The sequence below is a fragment of the Corythoichthys intestinalis genome, chromosome 2 (genome assembly GCF_030265065.1).
Source record: "Corythoichthys intestinalis isolate RoL2023-P3 chromosome 2, ASM3026506v1, whole genome shotgun sequence".
NCBI lineage: Eukaryota > Metazoa > Chordata > Actinopteri > Syngnathiformes > Syngnathidae > Corythoichthys > Corythoichthys intestinalis.
This window is the reverse complement of record NC_080396.1, coordinates 64,589,064-64,606,341: the sequence shown is the minus strand read 5'-3', so window position 1 is coordinate 64,606,341 and position 17,278 is coordinate 64,589,064. Positions and strand designations below refer to the sequence as shown.

Below are 17,278 nucleotides of genomic sequence, written 5' to 3'. Positions count from 1 at the left end.
ATACCAACGTGACACTTCCATTGGTGGTGAAACCTGAGCTTGACTCCTGTGATGGTTTACTGAAGCAGCTTTCTGTTGCCAATCTTTGCAAGTGCTACAGTATTAATTAATATCTAATTTTAGACTTTAGGCTGAGACACAGTGAATAGGATTCTTGAGTGTCCTTATTAACTGAACAGTTTTAATGTGGGAGTTTGATATATTGTACTTCCATTGTGGTTGTTCATTATGTTTTATTTATCAACTCACCCATGCCACAACTGGACCTTACCCACGCCAAAGCAGGACTCTTCCTATGCTTAAAGCTGGACTGTCACACATCGTACACATCTCATGAAAAGCAGTCTTTTTCATTTTAAGTGGGCCAAATCAATTATATTAAAAGTAAACTAATAAAAATTGCTGCTGTCATTTCATTCTTTTAATAAGCCATGTAAATTGCTATGATCCAAGGTTTTGAACAGAAGTGATACTGGTGGGAGGCTAGGCCTGTTGCGATAGCAAATTTTAGTGTGCGATAATTTATCTCATAAATTATTGCGATATGCGATATTATTGCGTCCCCCCAATTTTTTTTAAACCAATTTACAATAACACAGTGAGAATACAGTATATATTAATAGATCAAGTACACCCATTTAAACGCGATAAATATTTACTCTTAAATTCAAAAATACTTTTTTAAGAAATCACAACTAAAAACAATAGACCATACCTCTTAAGTAAAAGACAACAATATTAATACTGCACAAAAATACAGAATAAATAAAATGTGTTTTTCAAGAAAAAAAATAAAATTGCACTTAATAACTTAAGCATTTAGGCAAATGAAAATGTTTCCCCTCATAGCTTCTGCTATGTTGGTCCATAGGGATGCAACGATACAGTTAAGTCACAGTTCGGTACGATTTTCGATACGGGGGACACGATTTTCGATCCGATTCAATACATTTAATGCTCTTTTTTTTTGTTTGTTTGTTTGTTTGTTTGTTTGTTTGTTTGTTTGTTTTTGCTAACGAGCAAAAATTAAATTGCCATCATATAAACATGCATTTTAGTGCATAATATTTATGTGCTTACTTCTTACTGATCTGAAGAAATTTTGTATAAAAGTGCTAAGAACAATCATTACTGTTTGTAAAGTGAGGCGGGGCACACTGTTGATTGCTACAGCTCTCTTAGTAGCTAGGTTTACTACATGAGCAAGACATCCTATTTGTGGTCCAAATCCATCTGTGTCACGTACTGAATAAACAATATTTGCATCATGACGCGGCCGGTATACGTTGAAGAATAGGATATAATGGGAACGATTGGCTCCGGCGCTATTTTTTGCCGGACCTGGTACAAAGATGCATTTTGCGTAGTTGGTAACAAGGAATCCGAACTTTTAACAGCACGTCTGCCGCACACGCGCACGCACGTGCACGCGAGGCGATAAATCGCAGCGGAAAAATTACCGCTTTCATTTTTATTTATCGTGCGATAAATGGAATTATTGCATATTGCGACAGGCTTATGTGAGGCCACAATGTACACATCTGATGTTGCTCACAGTGGTCCACAGTGTGCTCAGGGAGCTTGTGTATCTGCTCAGACACACAAAAAATTAGAGGGAACATTGCTTCCAACAATAAAATGATAAAAAGAAAAATATTTAATTCATAATTCATACCATCAAAATTCATACTTTGTATGCAAGGCGCCCTGGACTATAAGCCGCAGGTGTGATATTTACAGTCAAACACATGCATCTTATTAGCCTGTAAAAACTACATTTACGTAAGTGGAGTGTGGGTCATGTTGAGATCAGATTTGCATTGTGGAGGAGATTGCCTCTTATGTAAAGGTCAACTGGGTGTGTGCCAATGACAACCACTGCGTGATCAGCAATGTATCACTGGCTTCAACTTTTTTAAATTTGGTGCAATGACAACATGGATGATTCTACTGTAAATGAAATGAATGACTGAGAGTTTGTTCTTTTTTTTCCCGAGTTAAGGATTAGCGTGTGTGTACACAGGCACATGATCAAGTTGGTGAGACATCCTCAGCTACTTATCTCTGTTTGAGTCAGAAAGTCATCATGTTCTTGCTTTTGTTGGTGAAAATAACAAAATGGGACAGGACAAGTTCCTGCCATGAGTCTGGAAGGCACTGACCCTGAAAGAAGAATTGATCCGAGTTCCTGAAATATTTAAATCCCAGAAGAGAATGCAAGCATAAGGATTTGTCAGAAGACCGAAAGATATGGTGCATTTTCATTTTAAGGCAGGTAAAAATACAGTGATTCTAAAGTTAATATTATTTACTAATAACAGACAGACTGTACTCTATCAATGCAGTCAAGATCAACTTCCTTAGTCTGGTAGTCTCTGATTAAAAGTAAAGTCACTAAAAGTGCTACTCAATAAGTGCAGGTCATCTAATGAAGGTAAGAGTGTGACTGAAGATAACTGAAAGTTGGAAGTATGGCAAAGTGATAACAGGAGAAAACATGGCATGCAAAGTGGGCTCACCATGACAACTCATTGACAGAGGGAGCGATGAGTGGGTGGAAAGGAAGTCGCAGAGACTGAGGTGTTATCCAAAGAGCTAAAAACAAGCCAGCCATCCCGTGTCTGTTGATAAAAATGGGACTCCCCACTTTGAAGTCTGCCATTCTTCCTGTATGTGAAGAGACTCACATCGGGATTACACCGACATCGACACGCTGAGAGTTTGAGAAAATTCTTGCCATTACACATAAGATCACTGCGAGAGACATTGAATGAGATTAGCACCCACATACATAGAAATCATTGTTCCTTAAATGCCCTCCAATGTGACAGAAATAAAAGTTAGTCAGTCAAACAAACAACCTTGAACCTTGAAGTTAAAGGTGAGAGCTCAGGGTTTGTGACGTAGAATCCCTGAAAATTCACAACCGCTCGTTCAAACGTCTTGGGTTGGAAAAAGGGCCAAACAACTAAAATACGGGACCATTCTTGGTGCTCTTTTTTTTGGCTTCTAAAATGTTCCCCTTCATCAACAATGCCATATGTTTAGGTTAAATAGGGTAAAAATAAAAAGTATAATATGTAAGCACTATGCACAAATTCCATTAGAGCTTCTCCAATCTCTTGGTTATCCCACCAAAATGTTTTCACCCTAAATCCGATGGTTTTGGCGTGATGACAGACAAGAGCCGCACTAGTCACAGCAGCTGCCCTTCTTTAGTAATGTAACCCAGGAACAGGAATTCAAGTTGCCCAGAGGGAGTCCAAATCTCATGCAGACTCCAGCTCTGATTTCTTTAAGTCTCAGACACAAGAGGAACTTTTCCGGGTCACTGTACATCCAAATAACTGCTTAGAATCGCATTGGGCATTTCAAATTGCCTGTTCTTCACCTTGAAAAGGATTTAAAAAGTACATTGATATCAACTAACTTAGCACCTTACACTTTGGTAGGCTTAAAAAAAGTCACTGAACTGTTTGAGACGCCTTGTTCCAACCAAGTCTGTGCTTTTTTATTTCTCCTATGAGCTATTAGACATCAAATATAGGGTATATAGGGTAATATATCAGGTGATGGTTGGGTTAACATTGTTTTATAGTTGCTGAACTAATGTTGACAAATAGTTGATTTATGATTGACCAGGAAATATGATTGGAAAGTAATTGAATTATGGATGAGCGGGTGTTTTGGTAGAAAACATAACATTGATTCAGTGTTGTTCCAATATTAATTATAATCGAAATGGTGTTTAGGTTTTGTAAGGATTTCAACGTTGAAACAACATTAATTGAGGGTGCAAAAGTGACGTTGATTCAACGATAAAACATAGACAGCGTAATGTTGATCCAACATCTTTTCAATGTCGGTCTGCAATCTGGGACCATTAATGCGACTTCTGGCGCTGCATTGTTTTGCTGATGGCTTTGTAGTCTGGTTGATACGTGGTAGGGTTAAGCTTCATGCAGGCGTTGAGAAACTTTTCGTCTCTTTTCATGTTCACGAAGAACCGCCACGAAACCTGTTTTTCCAAAACCACGACGGAGCGCGATCAGTGCACACCGAAACAAGTTTATACATCGGTAGAGTTTTTCTTTAAAATAAATCATATTAAAATATGACAACCTAAAAATGTTTGGGTGGTTATAGTTCAAGCTGACACTGTTTTGACATCTGTTTGATTTTGACAAAGATCAGATCACATTTGATGGTGATTTTATGCAGAAATGTGAAAAATTCCAAAAAGTTCAGATATTTTTTCATACCATTGTATACTTCTAAAACTGTAGCCCCCTCCCCCGCCTTCCTTTGTGGGAATCAAGGTACCTCAGATAAGTAAAAAGTGTATTGGATATCATACCTAAAAAAGACCACTTGCTATTATCCCTCTCATAATGCGAAATACAGACAGGTGTGCCTTGAGCTGGTTAGGCATTCCAGACAATTCTGTGCCTCCACCTTGCACAAACAGTAGGAAAAAGCCTAGACTCATTCACAAAAGGAGCAGTAGAGGGAACGGGAGAAAGACTGCACACAAGGGGGGTTGACTCACACAGCTCTCCATCCCACCCACCCCGAGAAGAATTCCACAGACCTGTCTGCTTGCACATCATTAAGCAGGACCACCTGCTGGTAAATCAGGACCCCCGTCATGATCTCAGCAAGCCTTGCTAACCCGATCGCTACGTAGCCCGATCATGAAGATCGACTGGCTGAGCAGAAAAATGCCCCTTAAACATACAGTGCACTGAGTCTATGAAGCATGGGTGACACAAATACTGTTTCTTATCTACTACCTTCTTTATCAAGAATGAAACAGAGGATCACAACAGAAGGAGGAGACAACATTTTGTTTCACGGTTGAATGACAGAATGAAAGTTAAGGCACATAAGGGACAATGGGCTTCGTCCTTTCCCATACTTTACTTCTGTACGGGTCTACATATACTTTGGTTAACATGAGGACATCATCACCAAGATGGGCAGGTCCTGCAAGTGTTAACTGGGATATTATAAACACTCTTTAGGAGAGAGCTAAATAAATGCCAGTCAACAAGAAGTTCTACACATGATACACTTTTCTGCCCAGCAGTAACGTTTTATTTGATTAACTAGGACAATGTTGAAATTATGAAAAATTAAACACATTGTGTAATCACCACATAGTGATTTATCAAGATAATGATTCAGTTTAGAATTATCAACGTTTCTATTGGAACATATCCAGAGATAAACCTCAGGTACTATACTCCTTTACAGTACTCTTTTGTTTGAGATACTGGTTGTTGGAGTACTGGATGTGCTTTTCCTCTTAGTTCTCATGAATTCTCAAATTCCCAGTGTCAAGTAGCCCACACAAAGCCCTTTTCTTGAGAGTATGTCTCCCAATCTAGCTCCCTGCAAGGCATTCCGGTGTCTATCCAACTTGTCAAGAATGAGAAGAAAGCATGGGAGTGCACAATGAGTTCCGTGGCAGGTAGAGTCTTGTCCCATTGCTAACATCCAAATCTCTGGAAGAGATGTTTCACACAATCTGATCTGTCTTGACTCTTTTAATTAAAATGTAACACTGCAACAACCCATCACCCCATTATGAGGAGAGATTTTTTTCTTTTTAAGAAGAATTTTAGGGGTAAAAACACCCTTAATGTTAACTAATGCCTTCTTGGAGTATTCTTTTTCATTAACCAGTTGAACACTGGCATGACAAAAAGTGGTTGTGAAGTAGGGCTAAACGATACCAGAAAAAACTTACATTGCAACTTTTTAGGGGTTTGCGCTATATTGCAATATTAACACTAGAAGATTTTTCACCAGATGACTTGAATAGCTCGGTTTGGGAAGACTTTGGTTGACTCATCATGTATTTGTATTAGTGTATTGCATTCAGTATTTTATTAGATTGTTTTTTTATGAGTTTCCCCTTGTTTTTCCTCACATATCCTTGTATTCTTAACTTTTTCTTTATTTTATATTCTTTAAGGCAATCTATCATATTCTTCATTATAAAAATGTTATCTTAGTTTCTGTATTTTTTTATTGTTGCATTATAGATTTAAGGTGCTTCAATTTATCTTAATTGTAATTATTTATTGAATATTTATTTATATAACAACTGAAAAGGTAAAAAAAAATAACAAAAGCAAAACTGCAATATATGATTGTATTCATACAATACCAGTTAGTCCAGGCTGAGGGGGGTTATCTGTGAATAATAATGAAGACTGCTGTATATAAAGGGATACATGAAGCCATGTCTCTGCACACTTAGTGTTTTTATGAAGCAAACCAAAAGTTTACGTGTTGAAAAAAATAATAATAATAATAATAATCGCGATGGCGATATTCAAACAATATATTGTGCAGGCCAATTGTGAAGTCAACTGCCTTCAAAGACAAGGGCCAAAATTACCAGGAAGATCACTCAGAGCAAAAAAAGTACACTCCAAAACAGCAATGAGAAGAAAAGTTGGAGTAATAAGGACAGATTAATGAGAGGATAGGCCACTTGATGCTTAAAGGACATCCTAAATTCATTAAACCAGAACATGTGAAGACATACCACTGTATATTTAAGAAAAAAAGGACAAAAATTTTGCAAGAAGACTTGTCCACTTGCTTGACCAAATGGTAGCTTCACTAAAGTTGGAGATTTTCTATGCAAGGACAAGCGGACTTTGACTGAAAGTCATGGCTCCAGCATGGCAGCACCAATACTATTGACTCCAAAGAAAAGCCCTATCAAAGTGCAATTGAAAAGAAGAATAGATTTACAGTGGGTAAATAGTTCTTTTACGATGAATACATGTAAAACTTCATTATTGTATGTTTAAGTGAACTACTCTGCAATAGTACACGTTAGGGATGTCCCCGATCCGATCACGTGATCGGAAATCGGGCCAGTCACACCATTTATCAGAGGATCGGAATCGGGTGAATAGGATTAGGCATAGACTTCATAATATATTGACGGAACACGGGGCGCGGGACCGATTAACGGGGCCTATCTCCGTCAAAGATGACTGAGTGGAAACACAAAGAAAGAGCTTTTTATGCTGAAAATCCTTGTGAATAAATGCTTAAATCCCTGAATTCTTTACAGATATGGACGTAAAACAGTCTCGATTCTTGGTTAAAAGCAAAAAAAAATGGGCAGTTAGCATTTATTTTACGTAAATATGTCGAATGTGCTGCTAGTTTTTAAGCCACTGTGGCGCCGCCTTATGATCACAAAGAGCTTTTTACGTTGACAATTCTTGTGAATAAATGCTTAAATCCCTGAATTCTATATAGATATGAACGTAAAACAGTCTAGATTCTTGGTTAAAAGCAAAGTACCGGGCAGTTAGCATTTATTTTACGTAAACATTGCGAATTATGACGCCAATGCCGTAGCGGTTAATTTCTCCCATTTATTTTTTTCACGTTTCAAAATGCATGCATGGTACGAAAAATATAATAATTACCTTGACTCCTCAAATGACTGTTTGTATGCGGTACAGCTTTCGTACTTTTTCACCCTAAATCCAGTGTTGGATCGCTGCATGTGTTGAATAACTGCGACCGACTGCGAAAAACTGAAGCGACGTGTGCGACGGGCCCCTACTTGAAGGCGTGGCGCAGTGTCTGTGGAATGTGTCCCGTCAATATAATTATGAAGTCTATGGATTGGGTTTTTCATTTGCAAAACAAAAAAATTTTTTTTTTGTTATTTTTTAAGGGATATAAAGTAACAAAAAAATCCAGGAATAAAATGATTAATAAAATAAAAATAAATAAAATGAATTGCCAAGAGAAACAAAAATATATACTTTTTTTACTCCCAGAAAAAGGGGGAGAGGAATTACTGTAAAAAGTACAGTACGGTAACATGTTTGGAACATTTTTTCCAAAAATAAAAAATAAAAAAAATATGCGATCAGGGCATCCCTAGTATACATTACACAAAAGTCAATTTATTGGATGAAAAGTCAGACGTCTGAAATGACAAATGGACCTTTATTCACTAACCATCCCTATCCACACCTATTATGATTGATCACAGTTTGAGCAAAACTTTCAACAGCTGGAAAATAATAATACTTTAACAGTGTCAAGCTCACTTCCCATTGGCATGGGGGCACAAGTGGCAGGAGTTTCAAAGACATTTATTATAGTGGGCAACAGTTTGGGAAGAAAAATCTGATGTGTTTGGTCTGACAGCTCTTTTGGACTAAGTTTTGGGTGCAGAATTCAAAACTAGTCTCCGTTTTACTTTATCATATCAAGTTTGTTGTTAAAAGCCTTTTTTTCTATGTTAAAAAAGCACAGAACTAGCCATATCCTTTGCAAAAAACAATAATAATAATAATAATAATAATAATAGTGGAAAATAAACACTGCATTCATGATTGTGTCTTTCATGCTTCGTTGTACATCAGTATTTGAACACTGTTACATACATACAGTATATTAAGTACAGCTTATTTTATTCTTCAGTTTTAAGAATATCGTTCACAAACCTGAAGTGATTGTGAAAAGTTGAGATCAGTTTAGGATTTCGCACTCAAAAAGACTAGTTGGAAATTAAAGCAAAAATTTTCCCTGATGTCATTCATGGCTACACTATTCATCTTGTAAAGTTTCAATTAACTGCAAGTGGGAACATGCAGATTAAAAGCTATAAATGGCTAACTGTTTAACCCCAAACTAAAAATAGTCTAGTAATTGAGTGCAAAGGTTAGGAATCACTCTTTGACCACCACAGTGTGATCCTTCAGGTGTTCTTCAGGCACACCCACCTCCAGGCAAAACAAGTCTACAGCTTCACCATAGCAACAAAGCTCTTAACGTGACTCAGGTGTCCTTTATCTGGGATAGTCTCGAAGCCTTAGGCTGTATAACTTAAGCAGTGCCCAGTGTCTGAAATCTTCGAAGCTATAGGTATTAAAAAATTGCTTGGAAAAAAACAGTATTCTTACCTTCCACACAGTGCTCCACATCCTCCAAGTTCCGCAGTGTAATCCTCATCAGGCTTGAGTTGAGCATCAGTTCGTTCTTGTGTTCAGGACCCATGGACTCCGGGGCAGGGTTAAGAAAGAATATGCGAGTATCACCCGTGGCAACCTGATTATCGCAGATTCCTGTGTTGCCAAAGCCGCCGATCATCACCTTGTTGCCACCATCCAAGAGAATTTCACGGTTTATGCTGCTCTTTCCTTTCAAGTACCGCCACACCCTGACCTATTAATCAAAGGATGACAGAAAACCACAACATAACTAAATTACATTACTAATAAACAATTCCAAAAAAATAGGACATGGGCCTATGAAGAGAATGCTATAGACCGTTACATTATGAAGAATATGAAAATATGTGGTGCTTTTATTTTGTTGTGCACGTTGCCAACTTAGTGACATTTTATTTGCCCTGTTGATACATATGTATCTCAAATGTTCCATACGTATGTATTGGGTGTATCATAACACATCATTGAAAAATTATATTACTGTCAATAATTTTACATTTCTGAGTCCCCAACCATTATACAATTCTGCCTACTACTTACAATTGGCTTTGGGCTAAAAAGTGAACACTTAATTGCTCCCAATGGTTAAAGCAGCTCCTTGCAAGGCAGTAGCACCGCCTACTATTGTATCTGTAAAGCCTGAATGGCACTAGAATTGGAAAACAACTTTCAACCCGAATAGCTCATGGCCTTTTGTGAGACCATGCGCTTTGACCCCTGTGACCGCTAGCTGTGCTATTTATATGATTGAAAAAAATATATAAGAAAGACACAGTGGTAACTCTAAATACGTATTTAATTCATTCCAGGACCTGGTTTGTAAGTCGAAATGGTCGTATGTCGAGCGGGATTTCCCCATAACAATACACTATAATTCAATGAATTACTACCTCCATGTTACCTCCACCTGTTGCTGCTACCCATTGTCAAGCTGTTCAATGTGCCCCTGCAAGCCCGCAAGTCTGTACCGCGCTTATATGGATGTTGTGTTGTATGTTGAGCAGGATTTTCCCATACAACTACATTATACTTCGATTAATTCGTTCCACAGCCCAAAAACCTATGTTAAATCTTTTAAAAAAAAATACTGCAGGTAATAACAAATAACAAAACAAATACATTATAAATACAAATCGGAATAATAATAAAATAATAATAATGTAACGAATCGGGTTCTAATTCGGGTTGGTTATGTTTTGCATGCTGTCCACTGACACGAGAGTGAGAGAGGTGAGTTAGAGTGGGAAGGTTTTACTTTCTTTTTTCATGTTCTGTTGTTATTGGCGTCGGCTACGGTGGATATTAGCCGTGTTGTATTGCACCAGTTCTGAAATAAATGATTAAAAACTTGATGAAGCTGGCGACTTCCTTGCTTATGTTACAATAATAACTATAATCATTAATAATAATAATGACAGTCGTCCTCGAGATCATAGACATATTCCATCCACATAGTCGACCCATTTCACTGACGCGCACACCACTCTCTCATTTTTTGATCATTACCCACTTAATTTAAATGGTAAGTGTCACCTTTTTCCTTTTTTCACCACCTGCACTAACCTTCTCGTCATGTCAAGGTACCACTGTATAACAATAACATGTTCAAGGAATTGATTTCTGGTTCAACGGTCACATATTTATTAAATTGACAGAGGTGGTGTATATCGCTCTGCATGAAATGTCATTGCATGCTCTCCCAAATAGTGTCAGACAAGCCGTGCTTTGTACTGGAACTTATACCACCTCTACAGTGCATAAGGAAAAAAGTTTTTTTTACCAAATTGTGACTTGCGCAGGGCGAATCATCAAGAATACACCCTCTCTTCAGAAAAGTCTGCCAAATTCCATGCGCTGCATCACAATCCAGTTACGAGGCCTCAATGTAAAGATCATCAGGCTTTTCTTTGCCAAAACACAAGATTTATTTCGATGCCATGAGATGAATCATTATCAGCTAATGCTATAGCTACCCAAACCTGGCAGTCAAACATTGCTTGACACTACAAGAAGCGGCTCAATGGCTGATGTATGCATTATAACATGGTTGGCTTTTTCATTTTGGTGGAAAAGTCTCAGTTCAGCAAAAGGTAGTCATTTTTGTCTCCAGTGGAAGAACTGTGTGACTCTACTTAACTTATTCAGTCAGAGGCGGAAAGAAAGATGACCAAACACGGTTGTTTATTTTGACAGATTATAGAGTGGTCTACCACAAGTCTACTGCGGTGCAAAAGTTTCACAATGAATGCCCATGAAATGGGGAGAGAAAATTACTTCCTACAGAGCGAAGGACCAGGAACAGTGGATGTTTTTTTTTTTTTTTTTTTTTTTTTTTTTTACCCAATGCTATTTTAAGGACAAAACTCATAATTTGCAGGCCAAAAATCATAAAGATCTCGTTTTAGCATACACCCATGAATTTACCATAGCACTTGTTCTTATTCGGGTACAGGTGAGTTGGAGCCTTCCCAGCTGATTTTGGGCAAGAGATGAAAGATATGCTGAACTGGTCACCACTCACAAGGCAATCGCAGAGCAAACAAACAAGCATTCAAAACTAACGGTATATTCACACCCATTAGCGCAGGGGTCTCCAAACTGCTCCTCAAGGGCCATTGTGGGTCCTAGTTTATGTTCCAAACAGCACAGTTTATTCAATTAGGTTTTTGCTAAAACAAGCAGCACCTGACTACAATCAACTCATTGCAAACACTAGATTGGTGAAAAGGTGTTGTCTTGTTTCGTTGGAATAAAATCCCGCACCCACTGCTGCCCTATGTGGAATAGTTTAGAGACCCCTGCATTAGTCAGTCATTTAGAGTGAATGAACTATTCAGTAATTAATGTAAGACATGGGTGAAGCACCCAGAGAAAACTTATGCAAGCATAAGCATTAGATTCAAACTCTTAACAAGAAGGTCCAGGAGTTTCGACTCTCAAACTTCAGGATTGTGAGGCCACCATGCTGACTAAAGTATAAGGTCTGCTTACCATGCTTAATATCATTTTCCAAATAAACAATCCACGTTTACTCTTGCAAATAAAATCGCCTTTGCGAATTATCACAGTCTAACCAGTGACACACTGAATCACGGTTTTTGTCAAGGGCGTAGGTTTACATAGATACGGTAGGAACATAACTCTACCAACTTTTCAGGATACTCAAACTGTCCGCAACGACTTTTAAGCAACCTTATTTGCATTATATAATTAATTCAGTTATACAGGTAATTTAGATTGTCTTGCCATATGGTGTAGGAATGGAATTGACCCTACCATTACTAAGTTTTTTTCATTTTGTTCAGACTTCCAGTACATTTACCCCTTTTCACTTGCTGAATGTGCCCGTCCATTTTTTTCCCCTTTAAATGCACTTTCGATTGGCTCAAGACTTGACACACACACGCACACAGCCCTGACACAGACAACATGTCGACAACATGCCACCTCCTCCACTCCCTTCGAAGAGGAGGGAAATTACAGGTTTTATTCGGCCAGCAGCAACCTCTGTAAGTAATGTAAAAAGACGTCAATGTTGTGGAGGTGTGGAGCAGACCACTAATTTAGCTACTGAAAGTCCGACCTGAATCAGAGTTAGCATAACACATAGACTTTATAATTGTACTGACATGTCAATGTTGTGGATGTGGGGAACACACCACCAATTTTGCTACTGAAAGTCCAACCTTCATCAGAGTTAGCATAACATTAAACTGTGTAAACTTGATCATGTGCCAAACTCCAGTAAGATGCTGCTTAGAAAATGTCCTCCTTTATACATTTTCTACTGTTAACATTAATTAAACTGTGAAAAATGCAGTGAACCAAGGTTAACCTTCTTCTCCCCAATTTTCATTTTTATTTTATTTATGTGGTCTGAAAGCAGCCCAAACGAGCTTTCATTTTTTTGTTGAATTTGGCTGTGCTTATGAGCAACAGCAATAGTGTTTTACCCGAAAGAAGGCTCCATTTTTATTTATGTTTGTTATTCCCTGACTAAGAAGTTTTTTTGGTTGTATTCTATTCCTTTATTTAGACAATGTTGAGGTCTCTAGAATGTTTTTTTTTTGTTTGTTTTTTTTTTGTTTTTTGCATTCCTGGATAATTAAGAGATTATTAACAAGTTTGCATTTATTGTGGATGTTCATATAATTTATGTTCAAATATTGCAATTTAAATTTGGTAATAAAATCCAGACATTTATTCTGGAAGTTTTCAAAAATGTTTATTTAGCAGTTTATGAAATTAAGGTTTAAATCGAACGGTGTATCACCTGAGCCAATACACATGGAAGTTTGTATAAGTCAATACGGATTTATTTTGCATTGATCATTTAGCCTATCAATTAATTAGGTTCGTGAGAAATGTAGCCCTGAGCCGCTTTCACCCAATCTGTTTGGTATTATAAATGTTCCGTCCAGGGGCGTTAACAGTGCCCACCCACGGACACGCTCTGCCCACCCAAAGAAAATTGGATGAAGTACTAACAGCAGTCTGGGCACCACGTATGGTATCCTATTAGTGCTAATGTGTTCTAAGTTTTAACTTTTGCGTTGTTACCTCCTCTTTCACCTTTAAAAAAAAATGAAATGAAATGTTGGTTTTGTTCCTAGGGGGAGCTACACACAATTACGCATATTTTGATTGATTGATTGATTGATTTATTACATTTTATCAACGTTTTCACCTGTGTTCACCTGGCTGTTGAGTTTGGTGAGTTTTGAAGCCTTCTGAGGGGTCAAAGTAGGGGTCAAAGCATCAGCGGGAAAAACGAATGACTGCTAGGGGGCGCTACATAGTGTATTTGGAATTTGTCTTTACACGGTATCAAAGATTACACCTGTCTTTACCTGCCTACCGATTTTGGTGCATTTTGAAGCATTCTAAGGGGTTCAAATTGAGCTCAAAGGGGCTGCGGAACAAAGAATAACTATAATAATAATAATAATAATACTAAAACCGAGGAACCATAATAGGTTACCTCATAAAAACCCCTGTATGTCCATACTGTTCAGTTATGGATGTGTTCTAAGTCAAATAAAATCAAATAACTTTTATTTGTTTAGACCAAATCACAGCAGTTATCTCAAGGAGAAAACAATACATGTTTTCAGGTGCAGTAGCCCTACGCTGGATTTCGACCTACTTGAGCATTGTAGCTTTTTTTTTTTTTCCCCCCCAGGTAAGACTAATGCCCACCCACACCCGGCATCCTGGTAACACCACTGAAAAAAGTGTACATACAGGTTATGCCGTTATATCGTCCCTATATGTTAAGCCCAAACCTTCGCCCTTGAGTTTTTTGTTCATTTCCGAAGGTTCATGCAATTTTATTGTAATTTATCTCAAGGTTTTTCACCCTGGTTGTTCAAGTAGGTTTCTTTCTCGAACCCAAACCTTTATTTCAATAACATAGAGTGGTAAATGTGAAAAACAACAATTTGTCAGTTATGTGAAAATGTCTGTAGCCGTTTACATGACTGGCAACCAAATAAAACAGACTGAGAAAGTTGTTTTGCTATTTAATCTTGGTCATCAAAAAGGTCTGGGATTTCAATGAGCCAAATCAAAGACAAAAATATTTATTGTTTGTTGCACTTATTTAAATACCTCAAGAAAATGTATTTTACTCTCTGCTGCATATTCTTGATGGAGACCGCATAGAGCACGACATGTCATGTGTCAGTCATCCAGCAATGTACTTTGATATCAAATCTTCACTCAACTGGCCTGGTGAACTGCAGGTCTCACTGCACTGGTCTCCCTAAATCATTTGCTGCGCAGGGAAAGGACCCGGTTTCATATCCACTTATCTATACACTTCCAAGACTTGGTCCGTAAGGTTCTTTCCGGGCAATTATAGTGCAGGCGGAGAGTTTCATGCGCTCCATTTAGGGAAGTTTTCGTGCATGCAGCAGGTGTATTTGAAGAGTTAGTTTAAAAATCACAAACCGCGTGGAGGGAGACACACTCACCTTGCAAGAATAAGTGTTATGTACCGGGTCCATATTTATGATTTCGTCCACGGTTCCCGTCAGAACTACGTTGGCCTCTTCTTCACGGTCCTCCAGGTTTTTCTCCGGGCAAGTGGCCCCACAGAACCGCAACAGAGCCGCCAGCAGCCCAGCAAGGAGCAGTGCTGCCTGACCACTTCTGAGTCTCCGCTGGGAACTCATGACCGCCACGCGAATTTGCATAGGTTTATTTTACTTTTAAAAATATTATTAGTCTGATTTCAAACGTTTCCCACCCGAGTGCGCGACAACTCCAAATGGTTTAAAATTTCGGAACGAGTTTCTCCGCAACTTCTCGACTGGCTACCGGTGTCTATCCCACTCCGAAGCCCAGCTTCGCGCAGCTGCAGCCGGGATTGAAAACCTTCTTTTCGCCGCCGCCGGTTGGAAGAGCTGGATGGAAGCGAGAGGGAAGGAAGAGGAAGGGGGTCTCTCGCGCGCTCTCGCTGTGCAGGAATGCAACAGCAGTTTTCTCTCCCCCCTCTCACACACACGGATTTGCATGCAATCTGAATAGTTGATCCCACAAGTGTGTCCGTGTGTTTCTGTGGGGGGTTGCAGTGATGGCCTCTCATTTAATGGCTGATCAAGGGCGCCCCCAGTCGCACAGACGACTCCCTCACCATTTTTAAGAAGAACGAGACATGAAAAACCTTCAAGTCTGCTACTGTGCTGCGTCAGTAACCACTTCATTGCAAAACAGTAAATCACAACAAGAATGAAATGCAATTAATATAATTTTTTATTTTTATTTTTTTTTATTTTTTTATTTTTTTTTTTAAAACCTGTCCTGTTCAGCTGTTTGACACAGAGAATGGAAGTCTAAGTGCCCGGATTCTGAACAGTTTTAATGTTTCACATGGAGAGTCTGACATACTCCCATTGTGATCATTCAAAATACCTTTTTATTATGACAAAGCAGCGAACAGGAAGGGATTATGGGGGGACAGAAGAAAAGAAATACAAGAGAAGAAAGAAAAGAAACACATACACAAACAACAACAAGAAATACATTGAACATCTAAACTAGTTACTAATATGCTGGTGCTATCGTCAGCGAGATGTATTTCCGGTTTACACCATGTGGGGGCCAATTGGCCAGTGAAAGAGGAGAATGGGGGTGGGGGTGTCTATAAGACTATAAGCTAAGTGATTGAAAGGGGTAGAGTGTACACAAATCAGTTCTGTGATCTAGAACCCAGTAATCGTGTGAATCTCTTATGAGTGTAAGCCCGTTGGCGACCAATCCTACGCCGCCGCATCGCCAATCCCGGCACCGGAACCCCCAACCCGAGCATGACCTACCACATCCAGCAGCACGCAAGCCCCACCGGGCGCGCGACAGCCACGCAGACGGGCGGAGAGACCGCGCGGGCGCCAACCCAGGGCCACGGCCCCCACCCAGCCAGCCCGGGGAGGGAGGGCAGGCGGGGGGGTGGGGGGCCATGCGCAGCCCATCCCTCCTCCCGCCGCCCAGCAAAGGAGCCACCGTCCCCCCCCCCGGGACCCAGGGTGGTCCCCCGGGCCACCCGCGCGCCCATCAACCGGCCTTCAGGGATGGCAGGAGGGGACGCATCACCAACCCCACGCCTACACCCACCCCCGCCTGCCCACCCGGGCCACGAGCCACAGCCACAGCCCCCCAACCGGCACGGCACGCCACGGGACCCCCAGCGGCCCACCAAGCCCCAGGCAAGGCAGGGTCCCCCGCCGGTGCAGGCGACACCCCGCTGATACACCGGCGCCCAGCCAGCGACCCGCGACGGAGAATTTTTTTTTTTTTTTTTAAACTCGCTCATTCGCTGATCAGTTGATCACTAAAATGAAATAATTTACATTTCCATAACAGCAAAACATCATTTTCAACCTCGGTTATTCTTGTCAGGGTATTTGGGTGCTGGAGCCTAGCCCAGTTGACTTGGGCGAAAGGCAGACTATAGACCCTACCCACGTGACGTCACAACTCCTTCCTCCTGACTGGTGCCGCCCAATTGTCCGTCAACACATCATGTTTACCTGTTACGGCTATGTACATTCCTCCTATTTACGACGTGTTTTTCTGCTCGTTAACATTAATAATCAAAATGGTGAAGGCGTGTGTGGCGGTCGGTTGCAATAACAGAGAAGATAGACGGAGAAGACGGAGAGACTTGAAGTTCTACCGTATTCCGAGAGACCCGGAGAGAAGAGAGCGAGATGGGCTGCTGCAATTCGACAAGAAAACTGGGCTCCAAACGATTACCACAGATTATGTAGTAG

At 39.7% G+C, this 17,278-nt stretch overlaps 1 protein-coding gene across 5 annotated transcripts in view; it reads right to left on the bottom strand.

Annotated features, from left to right (window-relative positions):
* Positions 1-15,532, bottom strand: part of agrn (agrin) — a 526,155-nt gene extending 510,623 nt beyond the window's left edge. For 3 of the 5 annotated variants that reach the window (XM_057830467.1, XM_057830469.1, XM_057830470.1), the window contains exons 1-2: positions 14,981-15,531; positions 8,958-9,219 (exon numbers count right to left, since the gene is read on the bottom strand). In XM_057830467.1, the coding sequence (XP_057686450.1) occupies positions 8,958-9,219; positions 14,981-15,202 (484 nt within the window). In that variant the 5' untranslated portion in view covers positions 15,203-15,531. Of the gene's footprint in view, positions 1-8,957; positions 9,220-14,980 lie in introns of all 5 variants that reach the window. The other 2 variants (XM_057830472.1, XM_057830473.1) reach the window with 2 other exon arrangements.
* Positions 15,533-17,278: the final 1,746 nt, after the last annotated feature.